The sequence below is a fragment of the Cavia porcellus genome, unplaced genomic scaffold (genome assembly GCF_034190915.1).
Source record: "Cavia porcellus strain 051 isolate PalLab524CR breed Dunkin Hartley unplaced genomic scaffold, mCavPor4.1 scaffold_15, whole genome shotgun sequence".
In the NCBI taxonomy this organism is placed as follows: Eukaryota; Metazoa; Chordata; class Mammalia; order Rodentia; family Caviidae; genus Cavia; species Cavia porcellus.
This window is the reverse complement of record NW_026947498.1, coordinates 59640240-59657084: the sequence shown is the minus strand read 5'-3', so window position 1 is coordinate 59657084 and position 16845 is coordinate 59640240. Positions and strand designations below refer to the sequence as shown.

The 16845-nt window shown below is 40.6% G+C and overlaps 1 protein-coding gene across 6 annotated transcripts in view; it reads right to left on the bottom strand.

The window, feature by feature from the left end:
• The window catches only part of Sidt1 (SID1 transmembrane family member 1), a 97929-nt gene that overhangs the window by 6499 nt on the left and 74585 nt on the right, over positions 1-16845 (bottom strand). For 2 of the 6 annotated variants that reach the window (XM_063224990.1, XM_063224987.1), the window contains 10 exons: positions 16516-16589; positions 15578-15644; positions 13986-14059; positions 12935-13058; positions 12608-12725; positions 11859-11995; positions 10913-11021; positions 8989-9003; positions 7949-8028; positions 5338-5384 (listed from right to left, as the gene is read on the bottom strand). In XM_063224990.1, the coding sequence (XP_063081060.1) occupies positions 5338-5384; positions 7949-8028; positions 8989-9003; positions 10913-11021; positions 11859-11995; positions 12608-12725; positions 12935-13058; positions 13986-14059; positions 15578-15644; positions 16516-16589 (845 nt within the window). The remainder of the gene's footprint in view (positions 1-5337; positions 5385-7948; positions 8029-8988; positions 9004-10912; positions 11022-11858; positions 11996-12607; positions 12726-12934; positions 13059-13985; positions 14060-15577; positions 15645-16515; positions 16590-16845) is intronic. The other 4 variants (XM_023564884.2, XM_063224991.1, XM_063224988.1 and 1 more) reach the window with 3 other exon arrangements.

The following is a 16845-nucleotide window of genomic DNA, read 5'->3' as shown; positions in this document are numbered from 1 at the left end:
TTTTGAAGTACAAAAACTTTTTAGTAATATGAATTCTCAGTTGTTGAATCTTTGAAATATTTCCCGTGTTTTGTGTTTTATTCATGAATCTCTGCCTACTCCTATGTCTCCAAGATTTCTACCTACCTTGCCCTCCAGTAGATTTAGTGTTTCTGTTTTAATATTTAGATCTTTGATCCATTTTGACTTTAGTTTAGTGTATGGTGACAGACATGGGTCTATTTTCAGTCTTCAGCATGTGGAAAGCCAACCTTTCCAACACCATTTATTTAAAAGGCTATCTTTTTTCCAGTGAACATGTTTAGCCCCTTTGTCAAGTTGAAGGTGGCTGAGTGTCTTTGTAGTTGTGTTTGCATCTTCTAATCAGTTCCATTGATCCTCAGGTCTGTTTCTTTGCCAGCACCATGATGATTTTATTGGCTTTGTAGTTTCAAGTGAGGAATTGAGATGCCTCCTGTCTTGCCTTTGTTGTGCAGAATTGCCTTTGCTATTTTAGGTTTCTGCTGTTTCCAGATGAATTTTAGGAATATTTTCTCTAGATCTGTAAGGTATGTTAATGGTATTTTGATTGGGATTGCATTGAATCTGTATAACTGTTTTGGGAGTATGGTCATTTTCATAATGTTGGTTCTTCCTGACCAAGAGCAAGGAATATCCTTCCATTTTCTAATATCCTCTTCAATCTCCTTTTTTAGAGTAGTATAATTTTTAGCATAAAGGTCTTTTACATTCTTGGTTAGGTTGATTCCTAAGTATTTTACTTTTTTAGATGCTATTGTGAAAGGCAATATTTCCATAATTTCTCTCTCAGTGAGTTTTTTGTTTGTGTACAGGAATTCTATTGATTTTTGAGTGTTGACTTTGTATCCAGCCATTCTGTTGAATTTGTTTATTACCTCTAGTTGTCTTTTAATGGAGTTTTTGGGATCTTCTATGTAGAGATCCTGTTGTCTGCAAATAATGATAATTTAACTTCTTCTTTTCCTATTTTTATTTCTTTTATTTTCCCTTTTGTCTGATTGCTCTGGCTAATATTTCCGGAACTATATTGAACAGGAGTGGTGATAGTGGACATCCTTGTCTTGGTCCTGATTTTAGAGTGAAGGTTTTCAGTTTTTGTCCATTTAGTATAATGTTGGCTGATGGTTGTCATAAATGGCCTTTATGAGATTGAGGTACATATCGTCTATGTCCAAGTTTCTGTAGGGTTTTTATCATGAACAGGTGTTGGACTTTATCAAAAGCTTTTTCTGCATCTATTGAGATTATCATGTGATTTTTGTTTTTGTCTCTGTTAATGTGGTATTTGAAATTGTTTTTAATAAATACACATCCATACCTATTTCTGTGATTGCTTCTACCAGGTAATCACAGTATCAGGATGTCATCACAACTCATGTACCCTTGGAGGCCCTGGAATCTCCATTCACCCTTCCTTGTGAGTGGATTATGAGTTTGGTTTTGATTATGAGACAGAGAGAGAGAAGCTAGGTGATTCTGAGCCTTGGGACCATGGTCATGGGTTATCCATTAACCCCCCTGCTTCGCAGTGTCAGCAGGGCTGTCGAGTGTGCTCCTCAAAGGATGGCCAGGAAGGGCAGTGCAGGAGACCGCTGCTCATCTCCTCCTGACTTGCCCTGAGTGGAGTGGGAGTCTTGTAACAGTAGGGTAAGCCCTGCATGACATTATAGGAAGCTTCTTTCAAAAGCTAAGCCCCCTGAGTAAGACTCAAATCCTCAGGGCTCAGTTCTGAAGGAAATTCTCTTTCTCCATCCCTCTGTCTGTCTTAACCACTTACCAGTTTATCCTGTGCATCACTTGGGCAACACGTTTGTTTACATACTGACTATCCCGAGCGGCACTTGGGCAGGTCTCATTTAACTATCGATTCTTGTACTGAATAAATTTGATAAAATTGTTTTTCTAATAGTTCCTGTTATATTATCTTTTAAAATTTTTTTATTTTAAAAAGAATAAAATAAAACAAAACAAAACAAAACAGAGAAGAACAAAACAGATCAGAGTAAACCAACACAAATAACACAGGACTTCAAAACAAGACAACAGGAAATCAACAGTGGCTACCATAATGTCTCTTATTTTCTTTGAAATAGTTGTCCATACCTTTACACACAACAAGTAACATAAAACAAAACAGTATAAAAGCAATCAAAACAAAAGAAAGTCTTACAAGTCTTTAAAATCAGACAATAGGAAATCAATAATGGCTACCATAATGTCTGTTCTTTTCTTCAAAATTGCTGTCCATGCCTTCACATATATTGATATCAAATAATTGAAAACAGACTAAAACCAATCAAAATCAAGAATAAAAGCATTATTAGACTTCAAAACAAAATGATAGGAAATCATCAGTGGCTACCAGGATGTCTTGGTTTTTTCAATGTAGCTGTTCCTACCATCACATATACTAAAATCAATTCTTGTAAACTCTTCAGGTGAAGTTCTAGGTATATATAAGCCTATATGTGTATATCTATCCATTCTGTATTAGAGGGAAAAACAAAACAAAAGAAAACAAAGTATAAGAAAAAGGAGCAAGAGTCAAATAAATAGCAAAGAGCCCCAAACAATAACAATGTAGGCTTTCAAAACAAAGTGGTAGAAATAACTACTTTTGTTGTTTTGCACAGTTACCTTTGAAAGACTTATTTGAATTACCAGACATAGTCATACAAAACTGATCTAATCCTCATATGCTAATTGTTTTGTTCCAAGAACTAATAGAATTAGTAGTACAATCATCTTAGTAATCTTAAGTGTATATATACAAATTTGTATCTTTTTTCTTCTCTTTCATCTTTTCTCCTTTTCCCTGAGTTATTTTTTCCTCTTTGAGCAGTTTTTTATCCTTTCACAATATTTACTGAAGATTTTGTATTTTACTCTTTCAGTTTCTTACACTAGGGAGATAATATGGTATTTACACATGAGTTTGATTTACTTCACTTATGAAAATGATCTCAAGTTGTATCCATTTATCTATAAAAGCCACAATGTGGTCCTGCTTTATAGTTGAGTAGTACTCCATTGTATAAAATAGATCATATCTTTTTTATCCATCCCTCAGTTGATGGGCTTTTGGCTTGTTTCCAAGATTTGGCTATAATAAATTGTGCTGCTATAAACATGAGTGTGCATATATCACCATGGTATGTTCTTAGCCTGTTATCTTATAAAGATTAGTGGAAAATATAACTTTTGGTCATCTTGTATTTAAATAATTGGACTGGTAAATGATGAATGTGCAGGAAATCATGTTTTCTATCAAAGATCACTGACCCAGAAGACCGTATCAGTTAGGAACCAAATGCAAGTGCAGCTAAATTTACTTATTCTTTGAGAGATCAGTCAAGTATCTCTTATGTTCAACGTGACAATGAGTTGCATAAACTGATTTCAGCTAGCAAAAAATACATCTCTTGTCCTGGAGTCCATTTGAGGGGAAAAGGCCAAGAGACAATGAAGGGACAGAGAGGAAGAAAAATCATCTAGATGGCATAGGAAAAAGAGACCTAGAGGGAAAGACAGAAACAGGAGGTGCTCTCTCTCTGTCTCTTTGTCTGTCTCTCCTTTTCTCTGTCTCTCACAAAATACATTTAGCAAGAAAGAAATTTTATAGAAAAGAATGCCTGTTGTGAAGACTTTATGGAAATTTCTATAAAATAATTTAAAACTATGTTGCTTTTTGTACCTATCTAATACTTATTATCTATGACTTATCTGATCTCTTCACATAGATGTTTGTCTTGTTGAGCAAAAGAGCTCAATCAATGCATCAGTGCTTTAGGGGAGCTATTCCTGGTACGAGAGCTTCCCATTGCTTTCTTTGCAGGAGAAAAAACGCCCTTTTTTGGAAAAAGAAACAAATTTAATACAGGCTATATCTAATTACAATAATTATTGTACCAAGTAATTTTCCTTAAATGAACTCTGTAATGCATAATTTACAGTATAAGCAGAACAAAATGCCATGACAAAAAGCCACTGAGTTTAAGAGTTATAATAAAAAAGCATAAAATATGTTTACACTTAAACCCCTTTCAAAAAACAAGGGAACCATTCAGCCTTCAGGATAAAGCAACACACAGAATGCTACTCATGCAAGTACAGATACTGTGCTGACTTAAAGTCAGGCACTAGAGATAGTGGATTACAACACTTTTGCTGTATGCTGTATAAAGATATATGGTGCAGGCAACAGTGATAAACACAATGTGCAGATTAACAGCACACACACCGGAACATCAAACAAAGTAAGGTTGCCTGGAGGAAAGGTGCTTCAAGGTCTCCCTGCCATTGCTTGCAGGGGGCGGCAGGGTACTTCCATGAACGGTCCAGCAGGCCTCAGCCACTGATGGCACTGGAGGACCAGAAGATGTGGCACCTTACTCCCAGGCTAAATCCTGGGTCCCTGAAAGAGGCTCCCTGCTCCTTCATGATGGAGCATCACATCGACATGACATTCCCAAAATGGTGATGTTGTTACAACATAGCCAGCCCTCAAGACTTTATAATGCATAGGACAGTACAGGGAAAAACTGCACCAATTTCTGAATGTATCAAATGGTAGGGCATCGTTTTCAAGTCTGTCTTCACTTGGAGAAACACAGTGCAAAGCAAATTCCTATTGAAGGAATCATTACTGTACTCCCAGCTCAGCTTCTAAGTTTGGACCAAACAATTAAAAGTTTCTCTTCCCCTCTTCTGCATTTAAAGCAGCATATCCATAACTAGGGGCAGTTGGGGGAATCAGTTGGTCAGTAAATATCAGTAAGGACCTTGGTTCAAGTGAGTATACATAGTTTCTCTTAGTTTATGGTTGTCAGATCCTTAGGAAGTCATATAGTATGTACGGCAGTCTCTCAAATACAGTCAGCATTTTTAGTAGTCAAGAGTGGTCCTATTTTTATAAATAGTTCAACTTTTGTTTTAAGCTCAATACTTGGCTCATGAAAAATGAAAATCAACCTTCCCACCCTCCTGAATGCCCAATGGCCAATGTTTCTTCATTGGTTTTATTTTCCTTTGAAACATTTTGTGGCTGTCGCTTATGGCATGGGTCCAAAAGAGGTCACACTCATGGTTCACCAAAGGCAGATCCCAGAGGCTAAACTGATCCTCTACGTTGCCCAGAATCTTGTTCTTGTGCAGACAAATGTGGGAAAAATATCTTTTTATCAGGTCTCTAGAACAACACATACTTAGCCTTTCTTTAATTTCAGATGTCTTTGTAAAAACGACAGTCACAGAAAGCCAAACCACAGTGCTGCAGACATTAATAAAGACAAAATGTACCTTCCTAAGACTACTTACAAGGACCAGTTTACCAGATTCCCCACAGTCAGCAACACCATTCTATCCTAGAATAAAGGATAGAAAACACCAAATAAGAGGCTGCACATGCTTTTCTTTTAAACCTACTGCAGTAAAAATTTTAGCCAAAGAAAAATGGTTGCTTGTTGAAAACCATGCTGTGTGGCTCGAAGACAGCCTTGCTGTGCTTTGACACAAGTACTCCACGAGGACCGAAAGCAAGGCCTCTGACTGCAAACAGACACAGCTAGGTCCTTGTAAACATGAGCGGTGAGCGAAGCAGACTTGGCTGCTTTCCCTAGGGTTAGTGGATCTGGGTGGCAGAGTGCGCTTCTCAGGGGAGACTGACGGTGTGCACGCGTTACTCAGAGTTCTGCCATCACACGATTGACATCTGTTTTTCTTGTTGCTTACTTGGTTGCCTCCACTACAACTGTTAGAACCAACTGTGAGGTGAGTTTTGGCTCATTACACTGGCTCCATGGAGGCCCTGTACCTCCCACCCGCTTGATCTCTACAATACGTGGTCTGACACTGATGTTACTAAATAAGGGAGAAAATGCAGATGGTTGGTTCATCTTAAAGGGCAATTCTCTGATAGAGGTTTACTGGCAATCTGTTTCTGCTCCTTTGCATTCTGCTTAAACTTTTAGGCATTATTTAATTATACTTTAATTTGCACTCCCTCTTATCTACTATTTAAAAATAGTGACTGGAATGGTTGATATATTGTGTCAACCTGAGAAGTATAGACCCCTAACTAAGTAACTCAGCAGTTCTACATCCTGGAGTGTAGAGGACAGGCCCCTTCTGCTCTAGGATGTTATTCATTGTCAACTTGAGAAATTTAGAAGTTTAAGTGAATCAGCAGGAGGCCGGGCTTGTCACTTTGCAAGCATCCTGAGCTTGTATAAGAGGAGGGCATGGAGAGGGGTGAGTGCTACACCTGCCCTGGAGGTGGGGGGTGGGGGTGTGGTGGTATGTGGCACCCTACTTACTGTATAAGGGAGGAAAAGAAACTTGCTCTTCCCCCTCTTTTGCTCTTGTGGCTTTTACTGTCTTCTGCCACCTTGAACAACTGCCCTCTGCCACGCCACCCTGCTTTGGAGCCAGCTGATTATGGACTGAAACTTCTACAAACTGTGAACTAAATAAAGCTTTCCTTTCTTAATTTTGAGTGTTGGGTATTTTTATCTCAGCAGTGAGAGAAAAGTAACCAAGACAGCAATTTTCTGTTTTGCAGGGAGGGTCCATCTAATTTGGAAGAAATGTCTTCATTTAAAAAATGTTAATCGCCTGTTAGAATGGTCTAAATCCAAAACACTGACAACACCAAAACACTGGTACTGATACAGAGCAATAAAAACTTCCATTAATTGTTTGGGTAATACGAAATGGGATAGTCCTCTTTGTCAGTTTCCTACAAAACAAAATATATGTTTACAGTGTGATTAGCAATTGCTGAACAGCTGAACTTAAAACTGCTCTAAGGATCAGTTAATGTAACAACAACAATAAGCAATCAAAACATTAAATGTTTTGGATTCACACTTTAGGCATACACAATTTTGAAAATACAGACCTAATAGGCTTTTTAAGTTTCATCTGAGTAAAACTTTTCAGTCTCAGTTCCCTCAATATTTTAGTGCCTGTAGGCATAAACTCCGGAGGGCTAGACCATATCACATTCCTCAAAACAAATACATAATTTTCTTTGTACTGGGGATCGAACTTATGAACTCACGCTTGCCAGGCAGGCGCTTATGCAGCTGAGCTAAATCCCTGGCCCACTAAGTAATTTTTAAAAAGATATCATATTCCTTAGGTAGAAGTTTTTCCTGATTAGAAAAGAAGAGCAGGTACTTAGTGGATTCTTTTGTGCCAGGCCCAAATGCATCACTGAACCTGAGCACAAGTAAAGGCTGAGGCACTGAGACCAGAGGAGGTGAGCAGAGTCTTCCAAGGTCACTGGCCAGCAAGCCAAGACCAGGCTGGGCTGGGGCCCTCCCTCGTAGATAGGCTCAGGTAGAAATGAATAATTTGCTAAAAACTAGATGAGGGAAACTTTAAAAGTATATTTGAACCATTGAAAAACAATCACAGTTTAAATTTTTTTATTAAAAAATTAAAAAACAGAAATAGATAATGTTGAAAGCATAAGTTACTAATAAAAGTGATTAGAGTGACCAATGTTCCAGTTTGCTTGGGACAGTCCTGCTTTACATCTGCTGTTGTGGTGTGAATATTAATAGAATGCCTTTTCATGTTTACAAGGGAACCTCTTTGGATGAAACTTTATATGGACACTGTTTTGATTCTCTGCCGTAACAATTTTATATATATATATATATATATATATATATATACATATTTTTTTCTTCTTCTTCTTCACAGACTGCCAAATTTCATTTACAAAACTGGGGCCATCTTAGCTTGTCTATGAAAAAGAGGATGTAACATGCTTCTTCTCCTACCAACTGGATCCCAGCCACTCTTGGCCATCTGTCCCTTTGGATTTTTGGAGCTCTGAGTTGACTGCCCCAACCCTGGCCCTCCTGCCGCTCCCCTTCTCTTTGGGAGAAAGCCAAGGAACATAGACAAACGCACATACCATGTAGAGAGGCCAGCTGCACTGCTGGATACAGTCCGTGTAGAACACCATGGCAGCCCGCCGGAAAATCCCCAAATCTGCTGACAACACAATTGCATCATGAGAATGCTTAACCAGAGAAAGTACAAGTTTTGGGGAATGGCTTGGCATTGGGGGCTAAGACAATGCTGTCTGCTTTGCATTAATGTGTATATAATGGTTTGCACCTAATACATGAAATTATACATATATATAATATATATTATATTATATATATTTATTATATATATAATAAATAAAATATATAATGTTTTAAAACATGCTGGTGGCACAGAGGAGTGCATATCAGATGGCAGAGAGGCAAGCATGTGGCAATGACCAACAGGCACCCGCAAATAACATGAGTGGCTGGCAACTCATTCTGTCTCTGTGTTTAGGGTTCACTCTTATGTGCCCCCTCAATTCACCTTAAAACCTCTGATACCCTGAGAGGATGGGAAATCTTAACTTCCAAAGGTTCCCACTTGTGTTTCTCAGTGTGAGTATGACTTTATAAGAACTGAACCAAGAGATCCAGGGCTGTACTAAGAATGTCCAGCAAGCCTATCTATGGATACAACAGAACTGTTAAAGGAATGTAAGTGAAAATGGGTAGGAAAGTCCAGCAAAGGTTTTAAAAAATGCAATCCTGCAAAAGGAAGGCATGGAATGCTATGAGTGTGCATGTTATAACTATTATATGAACAGAGTCAAGTTCACGGTCAAAGCACAATCCTTCAATGAGCTATAGAGCAAGCATTTCAGAGTGTGGGTCTCTGCTGTGTGGGAATGCTACTCCTCTTCTGGGATGCTCACACAGTGAATTTAGCCAGGATGGAGGGCAGATGTGTGAGAGCCCAGAAGGAGCCCAGGGGAAGCTGGGTGGAGTGCAGCTTCGCCTCTGAGCCCCTGTGTGTCTCCCTCCTGCAGAATGTGCCCAGCCTGGAAGAGGGTGTTCAGGGGCAGACAGGCAGGTGGCTATGATGAGAAAGCAATCACTGGGAAGGAGGGCCAGACATTACCTGTGTCAGACACATCTGCGTCAGTGGGAGCAGAGAAGAAATTAGAGAAAGAAATGATTTATATGAAGATAGCCAAACAGGTAAACAACTGGTCATTTCACTTTTTCCTTAAAACAATGACTATATTATTGTTTTCTAATTATAAAAATGTTTGCTCATCACAGAATCTTTCTGCCTGTCTCCAGCATCAGTAGTTTATTCCTCAAAGAGTAAATCAAGACTTTTTCTCTTTCTCTGTCTGCGCCTGCCATTTATACCCCATCCTCTCTCAGGAGCGACCTTTCAGGTCCTGTTCTAGGGCTGTGGGACCCAGGGATGCAGACTGATCTGGAAAGTACTTCCTAGTTTAGAACTAAATGCTCTGTCTCATCGCTGCTCACTTTCCTGTGTCTACGTGTGTTCTCCTGCATAGCCTGGGAGTCACAAAGGAAACTGTAAGTGTCCAGAAGCAGATGCAATATACAACACGGGTAGAGAGGCTGGGGTCAGCTGACCACTGTCCATCTTCCTGCCTTTGGATTAACTTAAAGCACAGTCATCGTCATATCGAAGTTTTCCCAACTCTGGTAGGTCTGGGACCACCTGGAAAAGACTCCCTGGGTGCAGATCTTGAAAACAGTTGAACTGTACACTGGGGCTATCTTGCAGGTGCTCTTTTCACTTGCCATGTGTCGCTGTCTGGCACCGTGCAGGTGAGGCTGACAGCACCTGCGTGCACCCTTATCATCTTTGGATTGTGGATAGCGGAGCCCCAGCAGGACACTTCAGGGCCAGAGGAAGGGGAGTGAGCTTGCAGCAGTTACTTTTTTGAGTGCTGTTGCTGTGAGGTGGTAGGAGGCTGGGCGCGCGTGTCTCCGTTGGAGGCCGCTGCTCCTTGCCGTGACTTCTTCTCCATGATGCGTTGTGAATGGCTCGTTTGTGCATAAACTCTCATCAATCTTTGTTTATGAAATCTTTTTCCTGTTCGAACCTTCATAAAGTAGTGCATGGTCATAATGTAAGATCCCAATCCTTTCTCATTTAAAAGCACAGAGCTAGAGGTGAGAAGAGCTGTTTTGTTCTGTGTGTGTCTAACTGCGGCTCATTTTTCCTTTTTTTCCCCCTTCAGTGAAGAGGAATTATCTTGAGTCACATATCAAATATATAACATATTTAATATATATGTAACAAAAATTCCTTTAAAAATATTTTATTTTTGTATTTGAAAAAAAAGGTAAAAAAGATGGGATGCAGGTTGGAGATACTTGTGAGGGACCAAGAATTCTAATTCCTATCTCACATTTAATAGACTTTACTCTGCCTTACAACTTTGAAATATATATAGGCTTTTATCTGCATTTTTCCCAGGCCCTTATACAAAAGAATGTTTAAGTCTGACTTTCTGAACCTTAAAACGATTTTCAAAATTTAAATGTTCTAAAACCACTTGAACTTCCTCCAGGGTATGATGAGCACAGCTGATTTCCGGAGAACACGCATTGCTCTCTGTTTGGTCCATATTGTCTGAGATAGTTCCGCAGGTGTCCTGCGTCTAAGATTGACAAGGTGGTCTCAAAGAGCTGGAGCCCTAGAACCTAGGAATAATACATGACTCGTTCGTTTGTGACAATCATTTAGCATAGTTAAGAGATGCTCCTTTTCAAAAGTCGCAAATGCAAACAGGTTCCTCTAAATGAGACTAGTGCTGTGACAAATGTATCCTTTTAAAATTTGCTGGCAACTAGGGGCTGTGAGGCTGAGTTTATCAGGTGAAAACTGAACCAGTGATGACAGCTTATTACAATGCTTACAGGGAGGGAAGCTCTGGGAGGTGATTAAAGAATGCAGACTGCAGAGCCTGTGTTCATGGTGACCAGCAACACTGTCATTTAAGCTTGGTGGTGCCTGCTTTCTCAGGCATGTGTTTACAGAAGAGGAGACTCACCTATCTTGAAACGACCCATGTAGTAGATCTGGGCACTGAGGGCCAAAGAGGCCAGAATATGAACCACGGAGAAGATGACCCAGAACCACACATCATTTTTTCCAAACACCTAGGAGTAGAAAACACAGGCCACCTTGATCTGAGGTTTTACCAGGGAACTGACCGAAAACACTGTCTTTTGCATGCAAAAGGAGTGAAAAAGTGATGTGTGCATTTGCTTCACCCCGCTTCCAGGCACTCATGGGATCTCACTGACACTCAGCAGAAAAGGGGTCACCTGGCCAATTTAAAGCAGGAAAGAGAAGAAATAGGGGAGGTGGCCAAGCCACAGAGATGAAGCGGCCATAGTCTAAAGTTTGGGCTGGCAGTCCTCAAATAACTGGAGACGACCAGGTGCTGTGGCGCATGCCTGTGAGCCTAGCACTCTGGGAGGCCGAGGCCGGAGGTGTGCAAGTTTGAGCCCAGCTTAGGCAATTTAGGGAGACCCTTCTTAAAATAAAAGTGGAATAGGGCTATAGCTTGGTTCAAAGGCCCTGAGTTCAATCTCCAGTACTGCAAAAGAAAATAAAACAACTCCCCTCAAAGCCCAAAACAACTCAACAAACAAACAAAAATTACTAGAAACAAGCATCACCTTTTGCCCATACACTTAAGTGCTTCCTGTTCTTTCAAGCTGGTCTCTCCAATCAGTTTGGAATCTATACTCCCATCTCACCTGTGTCAGGTCATAGCTTGATATCACAACTCTCCAGCAGTGGCTACCCTATTACATCATCAGCTAAGTAACTAAGGAAGAGTGTTACAAGCCACAGCGGACCCATGATGACAGTGAGTCACAGAGCAAAGTGATGGCTCATCCAAACCTGTGCACCTGAGGTGCAACAACAGAAAGCTTCCCAGGAGGGCACTTTTCAGGGGTCAGACTGAAAGACTGAAAGGGACGCACCACTCCGAGGACGGTGAGCATGATGACCACGGCGAAGGAGGCATAGGCAGAGTAGGCGCTCGCATTGATGTCCGGGTGACGGGTCTGATAGAGTTTCAGCATGCAGAGGCCCGCGATCATGTACATGAAGGAAGTGTCTGAGAATCATGGAAATGCAAAGCAAAACAATAATGTAATGCCCTGAATTACTCAAAACTTTGGCAAGACATTTAAATGTCTGGTAAGAATAAAGTCCACAATGTGAGAGAAATGGAAACCTTAACACAACTGATGTGAGTAGGAATTAACACTGCAGAGAAATTTGTTAGTTTCTAACAACGTGGAAAAATACACACACCAGGTGACTTGAAAATTCTGCTCCTAGATTTCCTGGAGAATCTCTATCACATCTGCACAATTTTATATATATATATAACCTAACTGCTCGAGCAGGCCAAATTACCCCAAGGGGCTTTTCCAGAAGTTCATTGGTTTGACTCAGTCTGGCTTACTGCTTCATGCTGAGCCCCTGGCTTGCTTTTGGATCTCACTACAGGATTACCAGGCAGTGCTGAGTGCTTTCTGGTATGAAAGGCGGTCAAGAGGAAGAGCAGTAGGTGTGGGAACCATGTTCTGTGTAAGAAGCTCTCAGATCATTTAGTTCACACAAATGTCTGTGATTTCTTGTAATATGAGGTTGGCACTTTTGGAAATGTCCTAGGATGAGATTCCTATAACACATCTGCGTAGCTTATAGAAATTCTAATTACCGAATTGGAAATTGGAGTAATTAGGGCAGACATGGTAACAAGCACTGAGCACTCCCTCCATCATCAGCGCGATGCCCATAGCATAGAAGAGACCAAAGTGTTTGGGAATCCCGTACTCCTGAAAAAGAAGAAAAGGCGGTCAACAGAAAAACACTTGTTAGCAACTTGTGCAAAGAATCTAGAAGCCCATGCTTCCAGCCTCGTGTGGCTCATCACACACAATATATCATCACATCATCAAGCCACAGGGTCCCTCCCCTTAAGAGATTCTGTTGGAATCATGGTCCTTCCCAACTCCTGCCTTTGATTTGCCCATTGTCTCCTCACCATAGCAAAGATATCCTTGGCCTCCAGGGCTCTTCGATGGAGAATGTCCCGGCGCAAGACTATCAGCAGGAAGAGGAAGCCCAGAAGAACATGGCCCAGGTTACTGAGAATATTGTTGAAGGCACTGGAGGTGTAAGTGAGAAGACATGAGCACTCAAGAGAATTCAGAGAATGAATGAACACACAGATGGAGGAGTGATTCAGCACTCAGTGTTTACAACCGCCAACTCTGCCCTAAGATTTCAGGGTTGAAAAATCACCAGAAATTCTCTTCAACCTAACTCCTTCATTTTTGGGTGCTTTCTTAGCTTGTGCTAATATGCCTGTTTCTTTGCAGGAAGGCCTCCTGTGCATCCCTAACACCTGCCCAACCTTCTCTTGTCCTGATGGCACTGATAAAGTATGAGAGTCTTGGGAAAGAGAGCTGCTCCACTGTGCGAGTGGATTCTCATAGGTGGACCCATGTTACATATCAATCTTCAGCTAATGGTAAATTGTGAATGTCAGGACAGATGTTGGCCCATCTCAGTGAGCAGCTTTATTTCAGGAAACCAAAGCTGTTTCAGCTTTGGAGTAAGAAATTAGGTGCCCAACTCCCAGGCAAATGCTCTTTCTACTTCACCCAGTTCTGGGGAGTAGGACAGGGAGGCTGCAGAGCTAGGGTCAAGTCCTAACATCAATAAAAGCAAGTCCTTACCTGTGTAATCACCTGCATCTAACAATGGAGGTAAAAGGAATCCATCTCATGAGGTTGTTTAACAGATCAAATGAGACAGCAGGTTGCCAGCTCATGCCCATGAACGCATGCCACCCTAGCGAGGGACCTGAAGTTTTCAAAAACATCACTGGCTATTCTTAGAAGGTGACTCTTCAGAATGTTGTCTGGCCTTCATACAGAAATGTGAGGACCACATCTGGCGTCAACACTGGGGTTTTATTCCTCTCTACCTTGACTAGGATAGTCTTTTACAATTGTCTTTAAAAGCTGAAGTCACAGTAGATGGAAAGGAATCTTTAAACACCTCATGAGCAACCAGAGGACTGCATTTACCTTAGGACGCCCAAGGGATGAGCACAGAGGAAGTTGTAGTAACAGATGTCCTGGTTGCCAGTGACATTTACCACCTGTGAAATCAAGTGACAGAAGAGGAAATGCATTTTTTCTCCATCCTCCAAACCCTGCCTGAATGCACAGAAAGCAGTGAATCCCCGTCAGTGATTTACCATGTGATGTGTGCACCTCCTCAGCAGGGGTACATTATGATCTGTCACTTTACATAGCGCAGGTCTATTTCATGTAAATGTCACCATCTTGGCTTTGAATGGAAATAGTCTTTGTACCTCAATAGGTGGCCTACAGATGGAATTCAGTGGAATATGAGTCCTTTGCCATCATCATACAGGACTGTGAAAGGATACTAATATTGGAACCTGCCTTTAAAGTCTACTTTTCTGTGTCTTGTTCTTTAGATTATTGCTGGGGGAACATGGAGCTGTGGCATCCTGTGAGTGGAAATAACCACTGAGTGGGTGGACATGAAGAGATAATGTATTGCATTATCTGTATTTGCTATCATCTCTATCAAGAACCTGTGCAAACCACAGCACAGCTGTATCTTTTGACTTTGGGAACTCAAATATGCAGAGAATATTTAAATTATCAATAGTAGTGTTCAAAGTTGTTGTCTTTATTAAAGGAACAAGTACAGAATGGGCCAAATATTCTTGGGGGTATTTTCCCTCAAACTTAGCTGCATGCTGGAATCAGTGTGGGATTTGAATAGCACTGATGCCTGGTTCCACTCAGAGACCCTAATCTTCTTGGTATGGGGTGCAGTCAGGACACTGGGAGTTTTAGGATAAGTGCCACAGGTGATTTAATGCACAGCAAAGTTTGAGAGCCACTGCACTAAAAGTATTTTCAGACTTGCATTGTTCTAAATGGACTGTCTGTTGTCTCTTAAATTCTAATGAATTTACAGTGAGAGCGACCCAGGGTTTCCTGGGGAAGAAATGGGGGATTCTCAAGCTGTTGTAATGCTATCATTGATACTAACTTTTTTTTTCATATTTTATATTTTCTTTTTGTTTTAATGTTCTGTGAGATTCATGGAGCTGCTTTTAATTTTATAAAAACACTTATCCTCAATGAGAAAGCACAGGCTTAGACGTTACATTTCTTGGCTTTGTTCTGGTACTTTACTCATTATCCCATGATGATGAGAAATCTCAGACTGGGAAGTGATGGCTGAGTTTGATGCATACTATGACTGAATGAGTACAAGGTAAGAATTTCAGGTTGGTACACAAAATAATATATGAAGTGCCAGGTCCCTTTGTGAGCAAACAATCAGGGAAGAGATTGAAAGGTCAGTTAAGAATGAACACTTGGAACTCAAATGGGAAATTAAATCTTTTTTCAGAGAGGGTCTCGCTATGGAGTTCAGGCTGACCTTGAACTCATTATGTAGCCAAGGCTGGCCTTGAACTCATGGTGATCTTCCTGCCTCAGCCTCCCCAGTATTGAAATTATAGGCATGTGCCACCACGCCCAGAGGGAAATTAATTCTTGAATGCATCTCAAATTGTACTTTTCACCACGCAGGATGGGAACTGGAATTCTGAGCTGAGGGTGGCACTTACTGTCTGGTAGGTGATGACCAGCTGGATCACAGGCAGTGCATAAAACACAGCAATGGTGATGATGTTCCTATGCAAACATGAAGAACCGGAAATATTTATTTCCCAATTAACAGTGCAATTTTTGCTGAGGTTTTTTGGTCTTTTTTAGCAGAATGCTTCCAAGCCATAATTCCATAGTGAATTTGCAAACATGGTCTGAAGCTGTGATGGGGGTCCTGCTTTGCAAGTCTTCTCTTCCCCTTCTCTTGCCTTTGAATATGTGGTAGACAACATGTCTTGATTAAAAGGGAGGGAAGGAAGTAAATAAAACTCTCCTAGGTTACTATCAGTTTGTTTGCAAAGTCCACTGAAAACATTAACTAAAATAATGTACTTGGAGGCTAATCATTGGCATCTCATAATTATTAATTTTTCTTCATCTTTGTACAGCCATTTGTAAAATGTATACTATCTGCTTCTGATTCCACAACATCATTAATGAGAGCCCCATCTCTCTGGGATGTTGTCAGATTAAAAGTGATCAGAAGGCAAGTAAAAGGTGAAGGATCACACCCAGAGAGGATGGAGGTCTCTTAGGACTCTCAGCTCCAAGATGATGATCCTATTAAAATGACATATGGTGGCATTGTCCCTGATTTCCCTCCAATATCTGTGTCCAAGTAGAAGGGCATTCTTCAGGTAAAAAGAATGGAAAAGACTGTCACAAGGGAACAGCAGTCAACTTGGGGCCTGCTGAGGGGAGGAGGTGCCCCTGTCAGCTCAGCCTGTAGCTTGGGTGGGCAGCTGTGTCCATGAATATGACCATCACAGGCTATTTGTCATCAGCTGGCAGTGTCTTCACTGATACTTGTGCCTCAATCACAGTAAAGCCTGGTGACATAGGGGGCTGTAATTTAATTTTATTTAAGGAACTATGGTGCTACTGGTCATCTACTTACCAAAAATAAATCTTATATTTTTTGCTGACAATTCTCCGGTCCTTTCTGGACAGATCTGATAGGTAAAGAAACATCTAGAAAATTAAAAGAGAATACAAAATCTCATTTGGCTTTTCTTGCATAAGACATGAAGGAAAGCTTTACAAATCCTAACTTTATTTCTTCTCAGGGACCCAATTATTCAGTAAGACTTTCTTTTCATTTTCCTTTTTCTAAGATACCTTAATAAAAATTTCAATAATTTCCTTTGCATATTGATGATTGGATGGTGTGGGAAACCTATTAGGAGACTTGAATGCTTCTTGTATCTCATGTATTGATTTGTTAGCG